Source organism: Erinaceus europaeus, chromosome 1 (assembly GCF_950295315.1).
Source record: "Erinaceus europaeus chromosome 1, mEriEur2.1, whole genome shotgun sequence".
NCBI classification, from domain to species: Eukaryota; Metazoa; Chordata; class Mammalia; order Eulipotyphla; family Erinaceidae; genus Erinaceus; species Erinaceus europaeus.
Window position 1 is genome coordinate 119,902,072 of NC_080162.1, and position 23,958 is coordinate 119,926,029.

Genomic DNA, 23,958 nt, shown 5'->3' on the forward strand with positions numbered 1-23,958 from the left:
ATGAGGGGGCCAGGTGGTTGTGCACCTGGTTAAGCGCACATGTTATAATGAACAAGGACCCAAGTTTGAGTCCCCTGTCTCCTGCCTGCAGAGGGAAAGCTTTGCAAGTGGTAAAGTAGGGCTTCAGGTGTCTCTGTCTCTATCTCCTTCCTTCTGAATTTCTGATAGTCTCTATCCAGTAAATAAATAAAGGTAATAAAAATTTTTTTAATGAGAGAGACCAGAGTATTACTCAGCTCTGGCATATGGTAGCGTTGAGGATTAAACCTGGGACCTTGGAGCCTCAGACCTGAAAATCTATTGCATAGCCATTATGCTATCTTCCTAGCCCAATTTGTGTATTTTTATACATGTCTATATAAAAATATGGATTATTTTGCCTTGATTTTGTATATCCTGTCTTCTTGCCCATAATTTTGCTTAACTAATTTTTTTTTTTTGCCTCCAGGGTTATTGCTAGGGCTCAGTGCCTGCATCACAAATCCACTGCTCCTGGAGGCTATTTTTTTCCTCCTTTTATTGCCTTTGTTGCTTTATCATTGTTGTGGTTATTACTATTCTTGTCATTGATATCATTGTTGTTGGGTAGATCAGAGAAATGGAGCAAGGAGGGGAAGATGGGGAGAGAAAGATAGACACCTGGGTGTCGGTCAGTAGCGCAGCAGGTTAAGCACACATGGAGCAAAGTGCAAAGATCAGAGTAAGGATTGCAGTTCGAGCCCTAGCTCCCCACCTGCAGGAGAGTTGCTTCACAGGTGGTGATGCAGGTCTGTAGGTGTCTCCCTTTTTCCCTCTCTGTCTTCCCCAGCTCTCTCCATTTCTCTCTGTCCTATCCAACAACGATGATATCAACAACAATAATAACTACAACAGTAAAACAGCAAGGGCAACAAAAGGGAAAATAAATAATAATGTTAATAAAAAGACACCTGCAGACCTGCTTCACCGCTTGTGAAGCGACCCCCCTGCAGGTCGGGAGCCAGGGTCTTGAACCGGGATCTTTATGCTGATCATTGTGCTTAGTACTAAGTGCGCTTAACCCATTGCACCACCACCCACCCAGCCCCGTGTCTTATTTTTAATCAAGGCATATCATATTATTAGTTTGTTTGAATCTCTCTCCTAATTAGTGTAAAGTCCATTAAGTTGGGGATTTTCCCCCCACCTTTTCGTTCCTGGAGTACATAAGCATTTTGTAGAGGTTTTCTGTTTGTGTTTTCTTTTTACGAAAGCACTGCTCAGCACTGGCTTATTCGAGTGCTAGGGATTGAACCTAGAACCTTGGTGTCTCAGACATGAAAAAAAATTTTTTTTTTTTTTTGCATCCAGGGTTCACTGGAGCTCAGTGCCTACACTACGAATCCACTGCTTCTAGATGCCATTTTTTCATTTGTTGTTGTCATTATTGTATTTTGCTGTTATTGCTATTGTTGGATAAGACAGAGAAATTGAGAGAGGTGCAGAAAGACAGACACTTTGCAGACCTGCTTCACTGCACTTCACGCCATGTGCTCTTAATTTGTTGCACTACTGCCAGCTCCCATGAAAATCTTTTTGCATAATCATTATGGTAGCTAACTCCCCAACCCTGTAGGCTTCTTTTCAACAAAAAGAACAGTTTAATCAGGGTTGATTTCTCTAAACTTAAAATACATTTTTAAAATTTTTTTTAGGTTTTTATTTATTCCCTTTTATTTCCCTTGTTTTATTGTTGTAGTTAATGTTGTTGTTGTTGATATCATCATTGTTGGATAGGACAGGAATGGAGAGAGGAGAGTAAGACAGATAGGGGGAGAGATAGACACCTGCAGACCTGCTTCACCGCTTGTGAAGCAACTCCCCTGCATTTGGGGAGCCGGGGCCTCAAACCTGGGTCCTTACTCTGGTCCTTGAACTTTGCACCACCTGCGCTTAACCCACTGCACTACTGCCCAACTCCTTTAAGGAGAGGTCTTCTGTTTTCTCTGAAAAATGTTTTCTAAGCATGTAATTGTGAACTTGGAAAGGTATCTCAATAACATTAATGTATAGAAGTGTGGAATTGGCAAAGGACTAGAAATTGTTTCCTATTAAATAATCTTGTGGGAGTCTGGAGGTAGCTGCAGCAGGTGAAGCGCATGTGGTGCAAGCACAAGGACCAGTGTAAGGATCCTGGTTCAAGCCCCTGGCTCCCCACCTGCAGGGAAGTCGCTTCACAGCTCGTGAAGCAGGTCTGCAGGTGTCTTTCTCGCCCCTCTCTGTCTTTCCTTCCTCTCTCCGTTTCTGTCTGTCCTATCCAACAATGACGACATCAGTAACAACAATAATAACTACAACAATAAAATAACAAGGGCAACAAAAGGGAATAAATAAATATTTTAAAAATAAGTAATCTTGTTCATATAGATGCAAAGAAATGTATCCAATTAGGACATTATACATTCTACTGCAAACTTTGTGTAGTCTTTATTAATTCAGTGATTCTTTATATACAATATTGATAATAAATGAGAAATACATTATTAGCTACATTAAAATTTGTCCATATCAAACTAAAGTCATCAACAAGCAAAGTATCCATGTAAGTGAGCACTGGTGAGTCCTACCACAAAGCAGTGTGGGAAAAAAAGTGGGGGAAAATGTTATTATGAGGGCAACCACAATCCAGAAAGTGGCAGAGTACAGGACTTGCAAACTTGAATGCCTGCGTTCAATTCCTAGTATCCCATGTGCCAGATGAGAGGACAGCTTTGAAGTGGCTCCAAACACTAGATCTGTGCTGGTTGAAAAAGCTTTTGGGTAACTTTAGACTAACTTTATTACTGGCAATGCGAAGTATCAGTTAGTAGCGTTGTTTATACTCACTTTGAGCTAGTAAGAGTGGGTAACTTAACATGTGATTGCTAAGAACAGCAGTGGCAAACCTACAAAGTCGAGAATACAAATTACAAACAGATTCTCTACTGGCCAGCTTCTTAGATAATCATTGGAATAGAAACCAGAGTAAACTTAAAAAGGTATCTAAGGACAGTCAGATTTCAATGGCAAAGATAAATTTATAAATAAGCATTTGAAGAGGGTCAGTTCTATGAATAATCATATTCGTTTGTTACTGACAGTTGTGAAACTATTCCTTTGGAGATATTATAAGTGAAATAAGATTTCTCCCAAAATTAAAAATTTGATGATGCTGAAAAGGAATAGAAAAGTGAGTCAGCATGGTAGGTGATCATGAGGCCAGTATTGAATTGTCTAATTTATTTATTTATTGGATAAAGCCACCCAGAGATTGAGAAGAAGGGGAGAAGAGAGAGAGAGAGATTGAGACCGAGACCTGCACCACTGCTTCACCACTTATGAAGCTTTCTGCCTGCAGGTGGGGACCAGGGGCTTGAACTTGGGTCCTTGCACACTGTAATGTGTACTTGACAGCACTATCTAGTTAAAAGTTCAGAATACCAAAATACAAATATTATAAGAGAAAAATTTACTAAAAAGGACAAGTAATCTAATTGCTTTTACCCTCTCGTTGGCAGAGAGACTACTAAGGAGATCGTTTCAAAACTTGGAAGCAATATAATTTTGAACTTAAGATTTTTTTTCTGGAGCCGGGTGGTGGTATTCCTGGTTGAGCGCACATGTTACAGTGTGCAGGGACCCAGGTTCAAGCCCCCAGTCCCCACCTGCAGGGGGAAAACTTCGCAAGTGGTGAAACGCTATTGCAGTGTCTCTCTGTCTCTCTCCTTCTCTACCATCCCCATCTCTCTTGATTTCTGGCTGTCTCTATCCAATAAATAAAGATAATACAAAAATTTTAAAAAGATACCTAATCTTTAAAAAAAAATTTTTTTCTGAGCAAAGTTAGCATTTGAATGAGAAGACAAAATAAAGGTGTTTTTTTTTTTTTTTTTTTTTTTTTACATACAATATCTAAAAAGCTATTGCCCAAAAACTCCTAATTGGAGTTTAGTTACTAAAGAATTAGTCCTCGTTGGCAGTTTTTTTCCCTTTTTTTGTACAAATATTATGTAAAAATAGGAAGAAGAAAACATTAGAACTTGTTACAAAATTATGATAGAAATTTTTTAAGGAATTTGGAAATTGCCTCCATTTGAACTTGAAATAGCAAGCAAGATATAGTGAAAGAGAAGGAAGTATAAAAAGTATGTTCTGGGGGTCAGGTGGTAGCACAGCAGGTTAAGCACACAAGGCATGAAGTGCAAGGACCGGCGGTAAGATCTTGGTTTGAGCCCCCAGCTCCCCACCTGCAGGGGAGTCGATTCATAGGTGGTGAAGCAGGTCTTGCAGGTGTATATCTTTTTCTCCCCCTCTCTGCCTTACCCTCCTCTCTCCATTTCTCTCTGTCCTATCCAACAATGACGACATCAACAACAATAACTACAACGGAAAAACAAGGGCAACAAAAGGGAAAATAAAAAATAATTAAAAAATTTTTTAAGATTTTTTTTAAAAGAATGTTCTGCTTTGTAACTGACACATACTGATTCACTTGAGAATTTGGTAGCAAATTGAATTTAAATACGCCTGAGAAAACTTGTAGCAAAGAATACAGGTACTTCCAGGAAGGAGGCAAAAAGTTCAAATAAAAAAGTAAATTCTAAAATCCAGTGTTGAAGAAAAAAGTGCTTAAATTTCCAAGAGAAAACTTTTTAAACAATAAAGGGGACCCACCAAATATTAAAACATACCATGAGTTAGTGATTTAAACTGGAATTATATATAGTTTATAGTGTTGAATTTTAAAGACAGTCTCATTATTTTTATTTTACTTTTAAATGTTTTATTAAAGATTTATAAGAAAGAGCATCCTTCTGGCATGTGCAGTGTCTGAGATTGATCTTAAAATAGAGTGATTTCTGTTGCCCCGGGTAACTGATTATATATTGTTTGATGCATGAATTTTCTTTCAAGGTACAAGAATTATTTATCCATGACTATGGGGAAATTTTTAATGTTCAGTTACCTGGTAAAGAAGAACGGACAAAATTTTTTGAAGATTTAATTTTAAATCAAGCTGCTAAGCCTCCTATATCAAAAAAGAAAGCAGGTTGGTTCATATCAAAAGTCAGTAATAGGGGCCAGGTGGTGGTATACCCAATTGAGAGCATGTGTTACTTGTACAAAGACTTGGGGTATCTATCTCGTCTTCCCCTCTGAATTTCTCCTATATAGTAAAAGGGAAAGGGGGAAAAAAGGTCACCAAGAGTGCTGGATTCATAGTGCAGACACAGCTCTAAAATAACCCTGAATAATCATTTAGAGGAAATGGAAAAATCAATTGTCATTTGTGCAGATTTGAGGCCTTAGTTAGCTCTAATCCTTAGAAATCTATGCTGCTTAGTAAAATAGGATGAATCTCTGAAGCATATAAGGTCTTTCACAATACAGCTCCATTCTATCCTGCCAGTCTACTTTTAGCATTTTTATCCTCCCCATTGCCTCATCTCTTTCCCTACAAAGGACTTATCTTTAAAACCAGATAAGATAAGGACCAGGCAATGGTTGAGCATACATGTTACCCTGCACTGGTACCTTGATTCAGGCCCTGGGTCCTCATCTGCATGGGTGGGGGTGCTTCACTAGCAGTGAAGCAGGGCTGCAGGTGTCTGTCTCTTCGTTTATATTTCCCTCTACCCTCTCAATTCTCTCTGTTCTATCAAATAAAAATTTAAAAAAGGAAAACCATATGAAGGTTTTCTTTTTTCATGATTTTTATCCACACTTGTATTATATCAGTAATTGTTCTGTCACCATCTCTAAGGAACTACTTATCTTTCTAGTGACTTATTTTTTCCTTCCCTAATGTATCTAGACAAAATTAATGTTCTACTTACATGAGCCATTGGATTTTTCATACTACTAGTTTGACATGGTATCATTGTCTCTTTCTCTCTTGGTTAGATTACCAGTTTATTCCTTTGTTTATCTTGAATGCTCATTGCATCTTAAAGCAGACTTAAACATTCATTTCATTTGATAAATATGATTTGTCATCAATTCAAAAAATTAACTAGAATCCAGTTTTTAAAAATAATTTTAAATAGCCTTATTGTAGAAGTAATGCATTTTGTAGCTTCAGTAACTTCATAAGTGATTTTAAGTGGAACAGAATGTTTTAAGTATTCAAATTCTAAATTGTAAGTAACCAGTACCTGATAGAGGGGTTGGAAGAGTAGAGATTAGAATAGCTTTTTAGTATTTTGAATTCTATGACTCCTGACAAACAGAAGGATAACCCCTAGATATAAGGCAGATAGCCTGGCATTAAGTCATTTGTCGTCCCTATTGATATGCTTTATTCATGTGAAGTTTTGCAGGCCTTGGAGGTCCTCCCAGTAGCACCACCACCTGAACCAAGACCGTTGACAGCAGAGGAAGTGAAAAAACTTGAAGAACAAGAAGAAGATACATTTAGAGAACTGAGGATTTTCCTAAGAAATGTTACACATCGGCTTGCTATTGACAAGAGATTCAGAGTATTTACTAAACCCGTTGACCTTGATGAGGTATTAATTTAATCTTTGTATCCAACGTATTCTAAGAAATAATAATTGAGAGGGTTTTTAAATTTATTTTTTATTACCTTTATTTATTGGATAGAGACAGCCAGAAGATAAGAGGGTAGGAGGAGATAGAGAGACACCTACAGCACTACTTCACTACTCGCAAAGCTTCCCCCTCCAAGTAGGGACCAGGGTTTTGAACCTGGGTGCACCACCACCAGGCCCCAATATGTGAATATTGAATAGGTTTTTGTGTTTCTCTTTTTGTACTCTGAACTTGTTTTCTTAATTGGAGATGTACTGAGTAATCTGATCATAGAGGACTTAAGTAACTGTAACTAGCACTCTTCCCTGAAGAGTATAGGCAATTTATTTGTCCCAACATCCTAGGAGCAATTTGAGGGTGCCCTAATGCACGTGGCATTGTGATACACACAAGTAGAGTGAGTTAGGGAACAAAAGGACTTTTAAGATGACTTTGAAGGATGGGTGGCATTTGAATGGCAAAATAACATAGCGTGTTTAGGGGCTTGAGTGCCTAGAAATAGGAATAAATGCTTAAAAATTAGTTTGAAATGGGTTGAAAAGCTTCATATTGACATATTCTCTTAGGTACCTCTCTCTCCCCCTTTATGCCTAGCAGAGAAACTTGATGCAGCTATTTTTTGTATGCAGTGTTAATTTAATGACTTAGTCATTTTCTTGAATTTCAGGTTCCTGATTATGTGACTGTAATAAAACAACCAATGGACCTTTCATCTGTGATAAGTAAAATCGACCTCCACAAATACCTGACAGTAAAGGACTATCTCAGTGACATTGATCTGATCTGTAGCAATGCCTTAGAGTACAATCCAGATAGAGACCCTGGAGGTGAGCTTTAGTGGATTTGTTCTCAGCAGGAGCTACTAATAATCTGAGCTTTGGTTTTATACTAGGTGGCATATTGTAGGCATTTTACATTCACATGTAAATGTAAACTTCCATTTCATCCTTTCAGAAACTTTGCTGTCATTTTACAGTTTAGGAAAATTAAGTTTAGAAAAGTTAAAAAAAAAAAAAAAAAAAGACACTAGCTATTAATGCCAGGAAGTGGCAGAGGTAGGATTTGAATGCAAAAGTCTAAGTCTTGTGTTTATTAATAATCACATATGTCCCCTAGTAAGAAACAAAATTACATATCAGCTTTATCATATCTATGCATTTTTCTCAAGGTGGGAAAAAAAAGACAGTTGCTACAGTAAAATAGGTCTGAAGTGAGCACTCGTTTTTTCTGAAGAAAAAAAGTTTTGAACTTTACTTTTAGTCGGCTCTCTTACAGTATGTTGTCTTTGTTTTTAAATTATTAGTGCTTTTTAAATTTTATTTATTATTGGTTTTTTTTCTTTTTTTTTTTGTTGGGGAATTAATGTTTTACATTCAACAGTAAGTACAATGGTTTGTACATGCATAACATTCCCCGGTTTCCCATATTACAATACAACCCCCACTAGGTCCTCTGAATCCTTCTTGGACGTGTATTTTCTTTTACTTTCATGCCATACGCCAATTCCATTTCAGGTTCCACTTGTGTTTTCTTTTCTGATCTTGTTTTTCAACTTCTGCCTGAGAGTGAGATCATCCCATATTCATCCTTCTGTTTCTGACTTATTTCACTCAACATGATTTTTTCAAGGTCCATCCAAGATCGGCTGAAAACAGTGAAGTCACCATTTTTCACAGCTGAGTAGTATTCCATTGTGTATATATATCCCACAACTTGCTCAGCCACTCATCTGTTGTTGGACACCTGGGTTGCTTCCAGGTTTTGGCTATTTCAAATTGTGCTGCTAAGAACATATGTGTACACAGATCTTTTTGGATGGATATGTTGGATTCCTTAGGATACATCCCCAGGAGAGGAATTGCAGGCTCATAGGGTAGGTCCATTTCTAGCCTTCTGAGAGTTCTCCAGACTGTTCTCCACAGAGGCTGGACCAATTGACATTCCCACCAGCAGTGTAGGAGGGTTCCTTTGTCCCCATAATCTCTACTGCATTTCTTGCTGTTACCTTTTCTGATGTATGATGTTCTCACAGGAGTGAAGTGGTATCTCATTGTTGTCTTTATTTGCATTTCTCTGACAATCAGAGACTTGGAGCATTTTTTCATGTGTTTCTTGGCCTTTTGGATCTCTTCTGTGGTGAATATTCTGTCCATGTCCTCCCCCCATTTTTGGATGGGGTTATTTGTTATTTTGTTGTTGAGTTTGGCAAGCTCTTTATATATGTTGGTTATTAACCTCTTGTCTGATGTATGGCATATAAAGATCTTCTCCCATTCTGTGAGGGGTCTCTTGGTTTGGGTAGTTGTTTCTTTTGCTGTGAAGAAGCTTTTAATTTGATGTAGTCCCATAGGTTTATACTTGCCTTAGTCTTCTTTGTAATTGGATTCATTTCATTGAAGATGTCTTTAAAATGTATGTGGAAAAGAGTTCTGCCAATATTTTCTTCTAAGTATCTGATAGTTTGTGTTCTAACAACCAAGTCCTTGATCCACTTGGAATTTACTTTTGTATTTGGTGAAATACAGTGGTTCAGTTTCATTCTTCTGCATGTTTCAACCCATTGTTTCCAACACCATTTGTTGAAGAGACTCTGGTTTCCCCATTTAATAGTCTGAGCCCCTTTGTCAAAGATGAGGTGTCCATAGGTGTGGGGGCTCACTTCTGGGCTCTCAATTCTATTCCACTGGTCAGTGTGTCTGTTCATGTTCCAGTACCAAGCAGTTTTGATGACAATATCCCTATAATACAATTTGAGATCTGGGAGTGTGATGCCTCCAGTTCTGTTCTTTTTTCTCAAGATCGTTTTGGCAATTCTAGGGCTTTTCTGGTTCCAGATAAACATTTGTAGCATTTGTTTTATTCTCCTAAAAAAATGTGGTTGGGATCTTGATGGGGATAGCATTAAGTTTGTAGATGGCTCTGGGTAGTATATTCCTTTTGATGATGTTAATTCTTCCAGCCCATGAACATGGAATATCTTTCCACTTCTTTGTGTCTTTTTCAATTTCCTTGAGTAGTGACTCATAATTTTCAGTATACAAGTCTTTCACTTCTTTGGTTAGGTTTACTCCTAGATATTTTATTGTTTTAGTTGCTATAGTAAAAGGAACTGATTTCTGGATTTCAATTTCTTCTAACTTAGTGTTTGCATAGAGGAATGCCACTGACTTTTGAATGTTAATTTTGTAGCCTGACACCTTACTGTATTGCCTGATGATTTCTAAAAGCTTCTTGCTGGATTCCTTAGGTTTTTCTGTGTATACCATCATATCATCTGCACATAGGGAGAGTTTGACTTCTTCTCTTCCAATCTGTATCCCTTTAATTCCTTGCTCCTGCCTGATTGCTATGGCAAGAACTTCCAACACTATGTTGAATAGTAATGGTGATAGTGGGCAGCCCTGTCTAGTACCTGATCTGAGGGGAAATGCTTCCAGTTTTTCACCATTGAGTATGATGTTGGCTATAGGTTTGCTATATATAGACTCCACTATCTTCAGGAATTTTCCATCTATTCCCATTTTTTGTAGTGTTTTGATCATAAAGGGATGTTGTATTTTGTCAAAGGCTTTCTCTGCATCTATTGATATGACCATGTGGTTTTTGGTCTTGCTTTTGTTGATGTGGTGGATCACATTGATTGACTTACGTATATTAAACCAACCTTGCATGCCTGGGATAAACCCCACTTGGTCATGATGAACAGTCTTTTTGATATACTGCTGTATCCGGTTGGCTAAAATTTTGTTCAGTATTTTAGCATCTATGTTCATCAGAGATATTGGTCTGTAGTTTTCTTTTTTGGTTGTGTCCCTGTCTGCTTTTGGTATCATAGTGATGTTGGCTTCATAGAAGCTGGCAGGGAGTATTCCAGTGTCTTCAATCTTCTGGAAGACTTTTAAAAGTAGAGGTATTAGTTCTTCTTTGAAGGTTTTGTAGAATTCATTTGTAAAACCATCTGGTCCAGGACTTTTATTTTTGGGGAGATTTTTGATAACTATTTCAATTTCATTAGCTGTGATGGACCTGTTCATGTTATCCACTTCCTCTTTACTTAGTTTTGGAAGTTGGTAGGTATCTAGGAAATCGTCCATTTCTTCCAGGTTCTCCTGCTTGATGGCATATAATTGTTCGTAGAAGCCTCGCATGATATGTTGAATTTCTGTGGTGTCTGTTGTGATATCTCCTCTTCCATTCACTATCCGATTTATTTGGATCTCCCCTTTTTTTTGTGAGTCTGGCTAAAGGTTTGTCGATTTTGTTCACTTTTTCGAAGAACCAACATTTACTTTCGATGATCTTTTGTATGGTTTTCTTATTCTCAGTGTTATTTATTTCTGCTCTAACTTTAGTGATTTCTGTCCTTCTGGTTGCTTTAGGATTCCTTTGTTCTTCTTCTTCTAGGTCTTTAAGTTGTGCAATCAAGCTGTTTATTTGTGCTTTTTCTTTTTCCTAATGTGTGCTTGTATAGCTATGAACTTCCCTCTCAGTACTGCCTTAGCTGTGTCCCACGTATTTTGATAGCTTGTGTCTTCATTTTCATTGAAATCTCGAAACGTTTTGATTTCTTCCTTGATTTCCTGTTTGACGCAGAAGTTGTTAAGGAGTGTACTCTTGAGCTTCCACATTTTGGGACTATTACTAATCTTTTGTTGATAAGTGTTAGTTTAATTCCACTGTGGTCTGAGAAGATGCTTGGGATGATTTCAGTGCTCTTGAATAGGCTGATGCTGTCTTTGTGGCCTAACATATGGTCTGTCCTTGAGAATGACCCATGTGGACTTGAGTAAAATGTGTATTCCAGTTTCTTGGGATGAATGACTCTGAAAATGTCCAGTAGTTCTAGTTTATCTATCTCTTCATTTAGCTCCCTTATGTCTTTATTGATTTTCTGCCTGGATGATCTGTCAATTTGAGAGAGTGGGGTGTTGAAGTCCCCGACTATGACTGTGTTGCTATTGCTGTAGCTCTTTCAATAGACGTTTGATGTATTTAGATGCCTTCTCATTGGGTGCATAGATGTTAATGATTGTTAAGTCAGTCCTCTTGATTGACTGATCCTCTGAGCATTAAGTAGTGTCCATTCCTATCTTTTTTAAATCTTATTTTAAAGTCTATCATGTCAGATATGAGAATAGCTGTTCCTGCCCTTTTTTGTGGGCCATTAGCTTGTATGATAGTTTTCCATTCTTTCACTTTAAGTCTTTGTCTTGTTGAGTTAGGTGGGTTTCCTGTAGACAGCATATTGTTGAGTTGTATTTTCTGATCCATCTTCCTACTCTGTGTCTTTTAATAGGTGAATTCAGGGCATTGACATTTATTGATATCAAAGATTGAAGATATTTTAATGCCATTCTTGTAGAGTTTTAGAGTGTTCTGATATATGTCCTATTTATGATGGTCTGACCTTTCAAAACTTCTTTCAGGGCAGGCTTGGTGATAGTTGATTCCTTCAACTGTTGCTTGTCTGAGAAGGTTTTGATGCCTCCCTCTAGTCTGAATGACAGTCTAGCAGGATATAGTATTCTTGGTTGAAAGCCTTTCTCATTGAGAACTCGATAGATATCTTGCCATTCTCTTCTGGACTGTAGTGTTTGTGTAGAGAAGTCTGCTGCTAATATTATGGGTTTTCCTCTGTAGGTGACTGTTTTTCTCTTGCAGCCTTCAGGATCCTTTCTTTATCCTTATTCCTTTTAAGTCTGGGTTAATTCTGCTTGAGACCCTCTGGGCTTCTTGAATCTTTATGTCTGATGTTATTTAGACTAGAGAAGTTTTCAGTTATTATGGCCTGAAGAATGCTTTCTTCCTCTCCCTCTCTTTCTTCCTCTGGTAAGCCAATAATGCGTATATTGTTTCTTTTGAAGTCATCCCATAGGTCTCTGTTGTTGTTTTCAGCATCTCTTAATCTCTTTTTGAGATCTCTTACTTCATTTTTAGTTGTCTCTAATTTGTCCTCGATCTTGCTAATTCTGTCTTCAGCCTCATTGATTCTATTCCCTCTGCCCTCTACTGTTTTCTGGAGTTCATCTATTTTGTTTCCCTGTTCTGATACTGTTTTAGCTTGTTCAGCTAGTTGTCTTCTTAGCTCCGCGATTTCAGCTTTCTGCTCTCTAATAACCTTGAGATAGTGTTTTCTTCCAGAGTCTCATTTGTTGTTCCTGTATTTCTGACTACAATTCTTTCAAACTCTTTACTCACTCCTGTGATTATTTCCTTAGCTAGTGTTTGGATGTTGAACTCGTTATTTTGTGCTTCACCCTTTGGGGGACTTTTAGCTGAACTGTTGTCCTGGTTAGTTTCTCCAATATTTCTTCTTGTTGGTTTACCCATTTTATATATTATATCATGAGTTTTACCTCTCTTAGTACTTTTCAAATTACTGATCACTATTTCCTGGATTAACTTGTGTCTAAGTAAGGTAATTAAAGGGTTCACAGTAATGGAAGTTAACAGTTGTTTCAATAGTCTTTTAATCCCTGAGTTGGAGCTCAGTGATTTAAAAGCCTCTTTTTTTTTTCTTCTTCTTCTTCTTCTCTGTAGGCTATGGGAGCCTGAGGGCTTCTAAACTATAAGTAGGCTTCTTAGCTTAATCACTGAATCCTGACCTAGAGATAAGGCAGGGTGTGGCAGAGATAGTCCAGTGGTTATGCAAAGAGACATTCACAGCCCCACAGCTGTGCCACGGAGGTATAGGTCTTCTCCTGAGTTTCCTGGTTAGATCTGTGTCCCCAGGTGTCCCTCCCTGCCACTGCTCCAGATTCTGAGGGCAGTAGCAATGGAGATTCAGAGTTGCACTTGGTGAGTCTCTGGGGAGTCTTCTTCTCCCTTCAGCTGTCCCCTTGTTGGTGGAAAGGACTGGAGGTGGTGTCTCAACTGGTAAACCGCCTGTTACCAGCCACTTAGTCTCTCCCTAGGCTCCTCTCTGTCATCAGCCACGTGTGTTTGCACTCACTGGTGATTTGGTGGGTTCCTGTAGTCGTTCTAGTCCTGTCTTGTTTCAGTCCTAGGTGGTCTCCTTTGGTATTCCTAGTTGATCCGGGAGAGGAGAGGAGAGGAGATAATTAGTGCTTATAATTAGATTTCTCAGCATGGTAATCTACTAGCAATGTATGTGTTTTTCTTCTCCCAGCTGTATCCCACATTCCCTTGGTGCTTTTCTCTTTAGTTCAGTTCTGGAGGTAAGAAGTGAGAAATAGTCTGCCAAACTGCCAAACTGGGGTCATCACCCCTTATAGAAAGAAGGGAACATTCTCATTCTCTCTCTCTCTCTCTCTCTCTCTCTCTCTCTCTCTCTCTCTCACCAGAGCACTTATTCAGCTCTGGTTTAAGGTGCAGGAGCTTAAACCTGACCTGGGACCTTGGAGCTTCAGGCATGAGAGTCTTTTTGCATAACCAATATGCTTACCACCACCCCCCCAGAAGCATTTTCATTTGAGGACTTTTTCTTACTCATTTTTTTATTTGATAGAGATAGCCAGAATTGAAGGGGGGGGGGGACAGAGAGACACTTGCAGCCCTGTTTCACCACTTGTAAAGCTTTCCCTCTGCAGCTGGGGACCAGGGGCTCAAACTGAGTCCTTGTGCATTGTAACATGTGTGATCAACCAGGTGTGCCACCCTCTGGCCCCTTCTTCTTACTTATTTCAGTCATGCTGCACTGATTGCTGCTTCACTTTCCATTGGGACAAGCTAAAATGTCTATTGACCTGGGAGGTGGTGCGGTGGTTAGAACATTCACTTAGCAAACATGAGTTCACAAGTTCAGTCCCCAGAAACAGATGTCAGAGCAATGCTGTAGTTCTGTCTTTCTTTCTCTTTCTCACTAATAGATAGAGCTTTAAAGATTTCTGTAGATTAGTAGTGTTTAAACTTGAATAAGCATCAAAATCTTTTAAAGAATTTTCAAAGATAGAGATTGCCAAGCCCTGTCTACAAGCTTTCTAACAAGTTCCCAGGCAGTACTTATCTAACCACCACCCTTCAGGTGGTGTACAAACTGCACTGGCTTTCCTCAGTTACACATACAGAGTTAGAAGCCCTCTGCAATATTCCCTTTGGTATCTCGGCTATTGCTGGCTGTTGATTGTAGCCTTGATGTGAATATTACCAGCTACTGAGTGGGACTGAATCAGCCATTTGAGCAGTATTGGGTTGCCTTGTTCCTTTCCTTGCCTCTACATATACATGCTTTAGTTCATAATGTTTGCATTTTGAGTTTAGGCTTTCCCCTGCATTCTGTGTGTCATTACCATTCTGTTATTACAGTAGCATTTTCCATAATTGATTTACATACCATAGTCACTACTCAGTGAATATTGTTTAGTCTTGCTACTAATTGTTTTATTACCCTCCCACCCCCATATTTAAAATAGCCTGTAGAGCTATAGCCATAAAATTCCTTAGGGTTAGTCCAGCTTATTGACTCAAATGTCCAGAAATTAGTTTAAGCACTAAAATGAAAGTAGTAAAAGTTAACAAGGAATTGTAGCGGTTAAAGTGTTAGCCAAATATGTTGAGTTCCTATTTGTAAATTACTAAAGAAGATGTTAAATTATTTTCTCTATTCATTCCTTAGATCGTCTTATTAGGCACAGGGCCTGTGCTTTAAGAGACACTGCATATGCTATAATTAAAGAGGAACTCGATGAAGACTTTGAGCAGCTTTGTGAAGAAATTCAGGAATCTAGAAAGAAGAGAGGTAGGGAGTGATTTGTCTTTGGGAGTAAGTGTTTCTAATATAGTGTAGCAGTCTTTAAACGTACCCTTCATGTAATCTTGAAATCTAAAAAATGATTTGATATCCCACATATCTTTATAAGGTTGTAGCTCCTCCAAATATGCCCCATCTTACTACCACGTGATGCCAAAGCAAAATACCACTCTTGGTGATAAAAGACCAGATCCAGAACAGAATGAAAAACTAAAGGCACCTAGTGCCCCTGTGGCTTGCAGCACTCCTGGTAAGTGTACTTGAGTGATTTTTATGTATGAGTTTGTAACCTTTCTTCTCTTCAAATTCTATTTTCTCCTTCAGCTTACTCTGTATTAATAGAATAAAGTAAGCTGTTTTTGTCAAAGTTAAGGCAACTTTGCAGTCTTAAAGTAAATCCAGATTTGTAATGCTGGAATTCCAGTTCATATTTATCTGATTTGTCCATCTAGGAGTAAATTAATTGGAGTGGAAAAAAAAAATTTTTTTTTGTTCTCTCTGGGGCTTACTGCCACATGAACCCACTGGCTCCTGGTGGCCATTCTTCCCACCCCTCCCCATTTTATTGGGTAGGACAGAGAAATTGAGAGAGGAGAAGGAAAGAGAAAGATAAGACACCTGCAGCACTGCTTCACCATTTGTGAAGGTTTCCCACTGCAGGGGTTACAGAAGAGCCTTAAACCTGGATCACATAAAAGACTGACAAGAGTTTTTTTTTTTTTTCCTGATGATGTTGTTGGATAGGACAGAGAGAAATGGAGAGAGGAGGGGGGGAGAAAGACACCCGAAAACCTGCTTCACTGTTTGTGAAGCGACTCCCTTGCAGGTGGGGAGCTGTGGGCTCAAACCGAGGTCCTTATGCGGGTACTTGCACTTTGCGCCACCTGCGCTTAACCCACTGTGCTACCACCCAACTCCCTACTATTAATTAATTAACTAATTAATTAATTAATTTGTTTATAAAAAGGAATCACTAACAAAACCATAGGATAAGAGGGGTACAACTCCACACAATTCCCAACACCAGAACTCAGTATTCCCTTGATAGCTTCCCTATTCTTTAACTCTCTGGGAGTATGGACCCAAGGTCATTGTGGGATGCAGAAGGTGGAAGGAAGGTCTGGCTTCTGTAATTGCTTCCCCGCTGAACATGGATGTTGACTGATGGATCCATACTCCCAGCCTGTCTCTCTCTTTCCCTAGTGGAGTGGGGTTCTGGGGAATCAGAGCTCCAGGACACATTGGTAGGATTGTCTGTCCCAGGAAGTCTGTTTGGCATCATGTTAGCATCTGGAACCTGGAGGCTGAAGAGAGAGTTAACATACAAAGCCAAACAAGTTGTTGACTAATCATGAAACTAAAGACTGGAGTAGTGCAGATGAAGACAGATGAAGAGTTGGGGGGGGGGTGTCTCTGTTCTGTAGATAGCTAATAGGCATGTTTTAGTTATATTCCTAAGGGCCTGTGGCTATTCTAGCATTTTTTCCCCCTGAGCCTAAAATCTGATATGCAGGTAGATCCTAGTTATTGTCTGGGGACATGATGTCATGGCTGAAAAAAGGACCATAAAGCTGGATCAGGGAAGAGAATAGCTCCCAAATATGGGAAAATGTATATATTGACTGTAAACCCCATCTGATGTGATCTGGGGCCCATATTCAGCTTAGGAGCCTATGTGACCTTTGCATCTCTCTAGATCTGAGCTCACATTGAGTAGGAACATTCCAAGCTGCCCCAATATCAGGACCCATCTTCAGGTGTAGCATAGAGTATGTTGTTCAGCCTCCCTTCAGAGGATGGAATATTCTCTACTGTTGTTGATCCAAGTTGAGGGCAAGGTACTCTGGGGGCCCACAAAGGGGTCTGTTTTGTTTTCCTACTGTTTAATTTATTAGAGAAGGGAAATGGATCTAATGTCTCAGTCTTTTTGATGCATAGCTGAACCTGCTGTGCAACTGCCCAAACCCCAAGACTGACAAGAATTTTTACTCTGTGGTAAAAATAAAGTATATAGGGAGTCAGGTGGTAGCGCAATGGGTTAAGCACATGTGGCGCGAAGCGCAAGGACCGATGTAAGGATCCCAGTTCAAGCCCCCGGCTCTCCACCTGCAGGGGAGTGGCTTCACAGGCAGTGAAGCAGGTCTGCAGGTGTCTATCTTTCTCTCACCCTCTCTGTCTTCCCCTCCTCTCTCCATTTCTCTGTCCTATCTAGCGACGACATCAATAACAACAATAATAACTATTAACAACAAAAAGGCAACAAAAGGGAAAATAAATAAAAATTTTTAAGAAGAAAGTCTTTTTAAAAAAATTAAAAATAAAGTATGTAGTAAAGCTTACCCTTCCAGTTTACTCCTCATAGTAATCTCAAGGCAGGGCATAACATTGACCTCCTTCAGTGTGTTTACTGAAAATAAACTCCAGCAATCCAGGAGGTAGTGAGCAGGTACTGAGTTCAGTTCCTGATGCTATATTATGCCAGAATAATGCTCTGGTGCTCTGATTGCCATGCATAAATCCTTGTTTTATAAAAAGTCTAAAATCCTTAAGATAACATCATTGAGCACTTTCTATCTTTTTGCATTATACTTCTCTGTCTCTCTCTCTCCTTCTATATATATTTCAGTCATACAAGCCACATTATTTTTCCAGCTTTGTTCTGTTATACCTCAGGTAATATCTTTTCCCTCCCCATTTACTTAGGCTTTAGAAAATAGTTAGATTTTGTTGTTGTTAAGTTTGGGTTTTTTTAAAATCCCTTTTGTTTGAATTCCTTGAAGCTCAAATAAAGAGAAAAATCCGCAAAAAGTCTAGGTGGTACTTGGGCACTATAACAAAACGAAGGAGAATTTCACAAGCAAAAGATGATAGTCAAAATGTCATCAATGACAAAATTGAGAGTGATACAGAGGAAAATCAAGATACAAGTGCAGACCACAATGAGACTGGAAACACAGGAGAGTCTTCAGTGGAAGAAAATGAGAAGCTGCAAAATACTTTTGAAAGCAAAACAGAATTGGGAAACAATTATTCAGGCATTGAAAATGAACTTAAAGACTCTAGAAAGACTACGCCTTGTTCAGAATTAAGGAAGGATAAAGCTGCTTGTAATGAAGATGTTTCTAACTCACAGATAATAGGTATATCTGATGAAAATGAAGCAAAAGGTAAGCGCAACTTAGTAATTTAAAAGGTTTATTTATTTTATCTTTATTTTATTTGTGTATTTTTGCCTCCAAGGTTATTGCTGGGGCTCAGTGCCTATACTATGATTGCACTGCATATGGAGATCAATATTTCATATATATATATATATATATATATTATTGTATAGGACAGATAAATTAAGAGGAGGGGCTGGGTAGTGGTTAATATTACAGTGCACAGGACCCAGATTCAAGTCCCCCAGTCCCCACCTGCAGGGGGAAAGCTTTGTGAGTGCTGAAGCAGGGCTACAGGTATCTGTTTCCCTTCCTCTCTGTCTCTCCCTTCCCTCTTTATTTCTGACTTCCTCTATCCACTAAATAAATAAAGATAAAAATCAAAAAAGAGAGGGAGAGAGAAAAAAGGTTCTTTTCTATAATTTTTTAACTTTTGATAGACACAGAAATTGAGATGAAAGTGAGGGGGAAGAACTGCTTCACCACGCATGAGCAGCTGTGCTGACCAATTTTTTTTTTAAAAAAAATTATATTTATTTATTTTCCCTTTTGTTGCCCTTGTTTTTTATTTTTGTTGCAGTTATTATTATTGTTGATGATGATGATGTCATCATTGTTGAATAGGACAGAGAGAAGTGGAGAGAGGAGGGGAAGACAGACACCTGCAAACCTGCTTCACCACAAGCAACTCCCCTGCAAGTGGGGAGCTGGGGGCTTGAACCGGGATTATTACGCCAGCCCTTGCACTTAGTGTGCTTAACCCACTGCGCTACCACCTGACTCCCAATTTTTTTTTTTTATTTAAGAAAGGATTAATGAACAAAAACATAAGGTAGGAGGGGTACACCTCCACACAATTCCCACCACCCAATCCCCATAACCCTCTCCCTCCCATGATAGCTTTCCCATTCTCTAGCCCTCTGGGAGCATGGACCCAGGGTCGTTGAGGGTTGCAGAAGGTAGAAGGTCTGGCTTCTGTAATTGCTTCCCCGCTGAACATGGGCGTTGACTGGTCGGTCCATACTCCCAGTCTGCCTCTCTCTTTCCCTAGTAAGGTGTGTCTCTGGGGAAGCTGAGCTCCAGGACACATTGGTGGGGTCTTCAATCCAGGGAAGCCTGGCCAGCATCCTGGTGGCATCTGGAACCTGGTGATTGAAAAGAGAGTTAACATATGAAGCCAAACAATTTGTTGAGCAATCATGGATCCCAAGCTTGGAATAGTGGAGAGGAAGTGTTAGGGGGATACTCACTGCAAACTCTAGTGTACTTCCGCTTTCAGGTATATATTTTGCAGTATTTTATGGATACGTGTGCACATAAGCTCTCTCTCACAGAAACTGGTGTATATCTAGGTTATGGGACTTTGTTAGAAAGTGAACTACCTGAGATGAAATTAGAGTGTACTATAAAAGGAAAGGTCTCACCCGAGTAATGAAGCTGAAGGGTTGTCATTCTCCACGTGAAGTCTCTGGACACAGTCTGAAGTGAAGCATTTTGAAGTGGCAATCGTTGCGTTGGTTAGGTTGTGATCGGCGGATGCAATATTATTTGATATGGATTGGGAGAGGCATATGGGAAAGTGGGCCCTATCCAAAGGTTCCAGGACTGGGGGAAGTAGTAGGGGCTCTATAGTGGAGATATGAGGTTCCTGCTGTCTTAGGGTTCAAAAAGACAATCGATAGTTAATATTATCATCACATTATTTGTTAATTGGGTTAACTTTGAAAAGGCCCTTTGTTATGGTTTGCTGTACAGTATCCAGTATCTTGTATATAGCTGTGCTATTGGATGCTTCTAATCTACTTGGTCTAGGCTTTTGAGAGAGTCCACATATCAAATACATAGCCTATATATTAAAAAGATTCAGTTTGTCTTTTGAGAAACTTTGAGACATACAATTGATTTCCCCCCTCTCATATTAATTAACTACTGATTTATATGTCTACATTTTGCTAGGAGTGTACATAAACACCATTCCCACCACCAAAGGACTGTGACCCATCCCTCCCGCCCACCCAATTTTTTTTTTAAATGAGTCCTATGGTATTTGAAAATCATAATAAAATGAACTATGATATATTCTTTCTCATACAGGTTTTTTGAATTTTTTAATATTTACTTATTTTCCCTTTTGTTTCCCATATTATACTTATCATTGTTGTTGTTGATGTCATTGTTAGACAGGACAGCGAGAGTAATGGATAGAGGGGGAGAGAACGAGAGACATCTGCCGACCTGCTTTACCACCTGTGAAGCGACTCCCCTGCAGGGGGGGGGGGGGGGCTCGAACTAAGATCCTTATGCCGGTCCTTGCACTTCACGCCATGCGTATTTAATCCACTGCACTACCACCTGACTCCCTCATGTAGATATGTTAATTCTCTGTATACTTTGGGGAGGTTCAAAGTTGTGGGGGTTTTTTGTTTGTTTTTGGTCATACAAAGTTTCTTCACTTCTCTTGGCTTCATTTTCTTCATTTATCATTTGGTAGGTTATTCTATATTGGGAATATCTTTTTTTTTCTATTTCTTTCTGTAATGGGCCAGTTAGAAAATGTTTAGCTATATAGACCTGTGTCAGAAAAGCCACATTAATAGGCATGGTTGTGTTCTATATAACTATATTTAAAGCACAGAAGGGAAAACACAAAGCAGAACTTGGACTGGGTTTGGTGTATTGCTCCAAAGTAAAGGACTTTGAAGTATGGAGTAGGGTTGGGCTCAGGCCCTGGAGCATGATGGAGGAGGAGGAAGACCAAGGTGGGATTAGAGTGTTGTGCAAAAAACTAAGAAATTTTATACATGTACCAACTACTGTATTTAATGTGGACTAAACCAACAATCCCTCAATTAAAAAATAAAAAACTATATTTATACCAGCTTACCGTATCTGGAAGATAGTTTGCAACTCTTAATCTATTACTGATGTCTCTTCCAGCTCTTAAATTTTTTTTTTTTTGAAGCAACTCACATTTAAGAAATACTTCGGGTGGGGGGGGGCGGCGGTAGCGCATCAGGTTAAGAGCAGGTGGCGCCAACCGCAAGCACCAGCATAAGGATCCTGGTTGGAGCCCTGGCTCCCCATCTGCAGGAAGTCGATTCGCAAGCAGTGAAGCAGGTCTGCAAGTGTCTGTCCTTCTCTCCCCCTCTCTGTCTTCCCCTCCTCTCCATTTCTCTCTGTCCTATCCAACAATGACATCAATAACAACAATAATAACTACAACAACAATAAAACAAGGGCAACAAAAGGGAAATAAAAGCAAAAGTTTAAAAAAGAATAAAAAAAATAAATCAGGAGTCGGGAGGTAGCACAGTGGGTAAAGTACAGGTGGCGCAAAGCACAAGGACCGGTCTAAGGATCCCAGTTCAAGCCCCCGGCTCCCTACCTGCAGGGGAGTCACTTCACAAGCAGTGAAGCAGGTTTGCAGGTGTCTTATTATTCTCTCCCCCATCTTCCCCATCTCTCTGTCCTATCCAACAATAACAACATCAGTAACTACAACAATAAAACAACAAAGGACAACAAAGGGGAATAAATAAATATTTAAAAGTTATACTTCTCAGGAAGTCGGGCGGTAGTGCAGCTGGTTAAGCACACGTGGTGCAAAGCACAAGGGCAGGAGTAAGGATCCCAGTTTGAGCCCCCAGCTCCCCACCTGTAGGGGAGTCCCTTCGGTAAGGCAGATCTACAGGTGTCTTTCTCTCCCCTTGTCTTCCCCTCTTCTCTCCATTTTTCTCTGTCCTACCCAACAATGATGACAAGAATAATAACTACAGCAATAAAAATTAACAAGGGCAACAAAAGGGAATAAATAAGTAAATAAATATTTTAAAAAAAGAAAATACTTCTCAAGACAAAAGAAATACTTGTTAAATGTCCCTAATTTTTTAATATGTGACAGCATCTACTCTTAACAGCAGTCAGTAAACCAGAATTGATTGGTGTTTATTCTCAGTAAACATGTCTTGCTACTAAAACATACTTGAGGCATAATAGTGTCTGAACTAAATGACAGTAATTTTCCTTCTAGAAATGTGTATTCTGCGAATGACTCGTGCTCGACGCTCCCAAGTAGAACAGCAGCAACTCATCAGTGTTGAAAAGGCTTTGGCAATTCTCTCTCAACCTACACCCTCGCTTGTGGTAGACCATGAACGATTAAAAGTATGTAAATTGAACTCATAATGTTTCCATTGTTTGTACATGAAGATTAATAATATAAACTATTAAAAGCGGGACTGTGTAATATAATTACTTGGTATGCAGTGAGGAATGATCTTTTTTGAAATTATAGACTTGGTAAGAATGACTCTGATAAAACTGATGGCTAGAGATGGCTAGTGTATTGCTATCACAGGCTATTATTTTTTCTTAGGGACGTAATGGTTTACAGGATTGTAAGGTTACAGGGTATAGTTTCATACCACACCCACCACTAAAGTTCTGTGACCAACCTCCCCTCACCTCACAACCATTGTAGTTCTTTACAAAGTGTGAGAGTCTAGATATGTGTGTATTTATTTATTTATTTTGCCTCCAAGGTTATTGCTGGGGCTCAGTGCCTGCACCATGAATCCTCTGCTCCTGGAGGATATTCTCCACCCCCTTTTTGTTGCCCTCGTTGTACCCTTATTTTGGTTATTATTGTTGTTGATGTTGTTCGTTGTTGGATAGGACAGAGAGAAATCAAGAGAGATGGGGAAGACTGAGAAGGAGAGAAAGATAGACACCTGCAAACTTCTTCACCATCTGTGAAGCAACTCCCCTGCAGGTGGGGAGCCGGGGGCTTGAACCGGGATCCTTACGCAGGTCCTTGCACTTTACACCACATGCGGTTAACCCACTGCACTGCTGCCTGATCCCCGTATTGAGGTTTTTTATACCAGAGCACTGCTCAACTCAGGCTTATGGTATTATGGGAGGCTTTGGAACCTCAGGCATGAGAGTCTTTTTGCATAATCATTATACTATCTCCCCTGCCTCCATGATTTCTTTATAGATGTTTAATAGCAGTCTCTTTGTCAGATGTGTGATCCCTATACACTGCTTTTTTTTTCTTTTTTTAATTTTTATTTATAAAATGGAAATATTGACAAGACCATAGGATAAGAGGGGTACAACTCCATGCAGTGCCCACCACCAGAACTCCATATCCCATTCTCTCTCTCTATCCCTCTAAGTATGGATCCAGGATCATTACAGGTTGCAGAAGGTGGAAGGTCTGACTTCTGTAATTGCTTCCCCACTGAACATGGGTGTTGACAAGTCGATCCATACTCCCAGCCTGTCTTTCTCTTTCCCTAGTGGGAAAGGGCTCTGGGGAAGCAGAGCTCCAGGACATATTGGTGGGGTTGTCTGTCCAGGGAAGTCTGGTCGGCATCCTGCTAGCATCTGGAACCTGGTGGTTGACAAAGCCAAACAAATTGTTGACTAATCATGAGCATAAAAGCTGGAATATTTCGGGTTTAGATTTGGGGTATTTATTTTGGAAAAAGCTAGTAAGTATATTTTAGGTATATTTCAAGGGGCCCATAACTA

The 23,958-nt window shown here is 39.4% G+C and overlaps 1 protein-coding gene across 3 annotated transcripts in view; it reads left to right on the forward strand.

Annotated features, from left to right (window-relative positions):
* The window catches only part of ATAD2 (ATPase family AAA domain containing 2), a 94,860-nt gene that overhangs the window by 67,613 nt on the left and 3,289 nt on the right, over nt 1-23,958 (forward strand). For all 3 annotated transcript variants that reach the window (XM_060195474.1, XM_060195467.1, XM_060195481.1), the window contains 7 exons: nt 4,912-5,047; nt 6,310-6,506; nt 7,217-7,376; nt 15,125-15,247; nt 15,369-15,509; nt 18,040-18,426; nt 22,451-22,584. In XM_060195474.1, the coding sequence (XP_060051457.1) occupies nt 4,912-5,047; nt 6,310-6,506; nt 7,217-7,376; nt 15,125-15,247; nt 15,369-15,509; nt 18,040-18,426; nt 22,451-22,584 (1,278 nt within the window). The remainder of the gene's footprint in view (nt 1-4,911; nt 5,048-6,309; nt 6,507-7,216; nt 7,377-15,124; nt 15,248-15,368; nt 15,510-18,039; nt 18,427-22,450; nt 22,585-23,958) is intronic.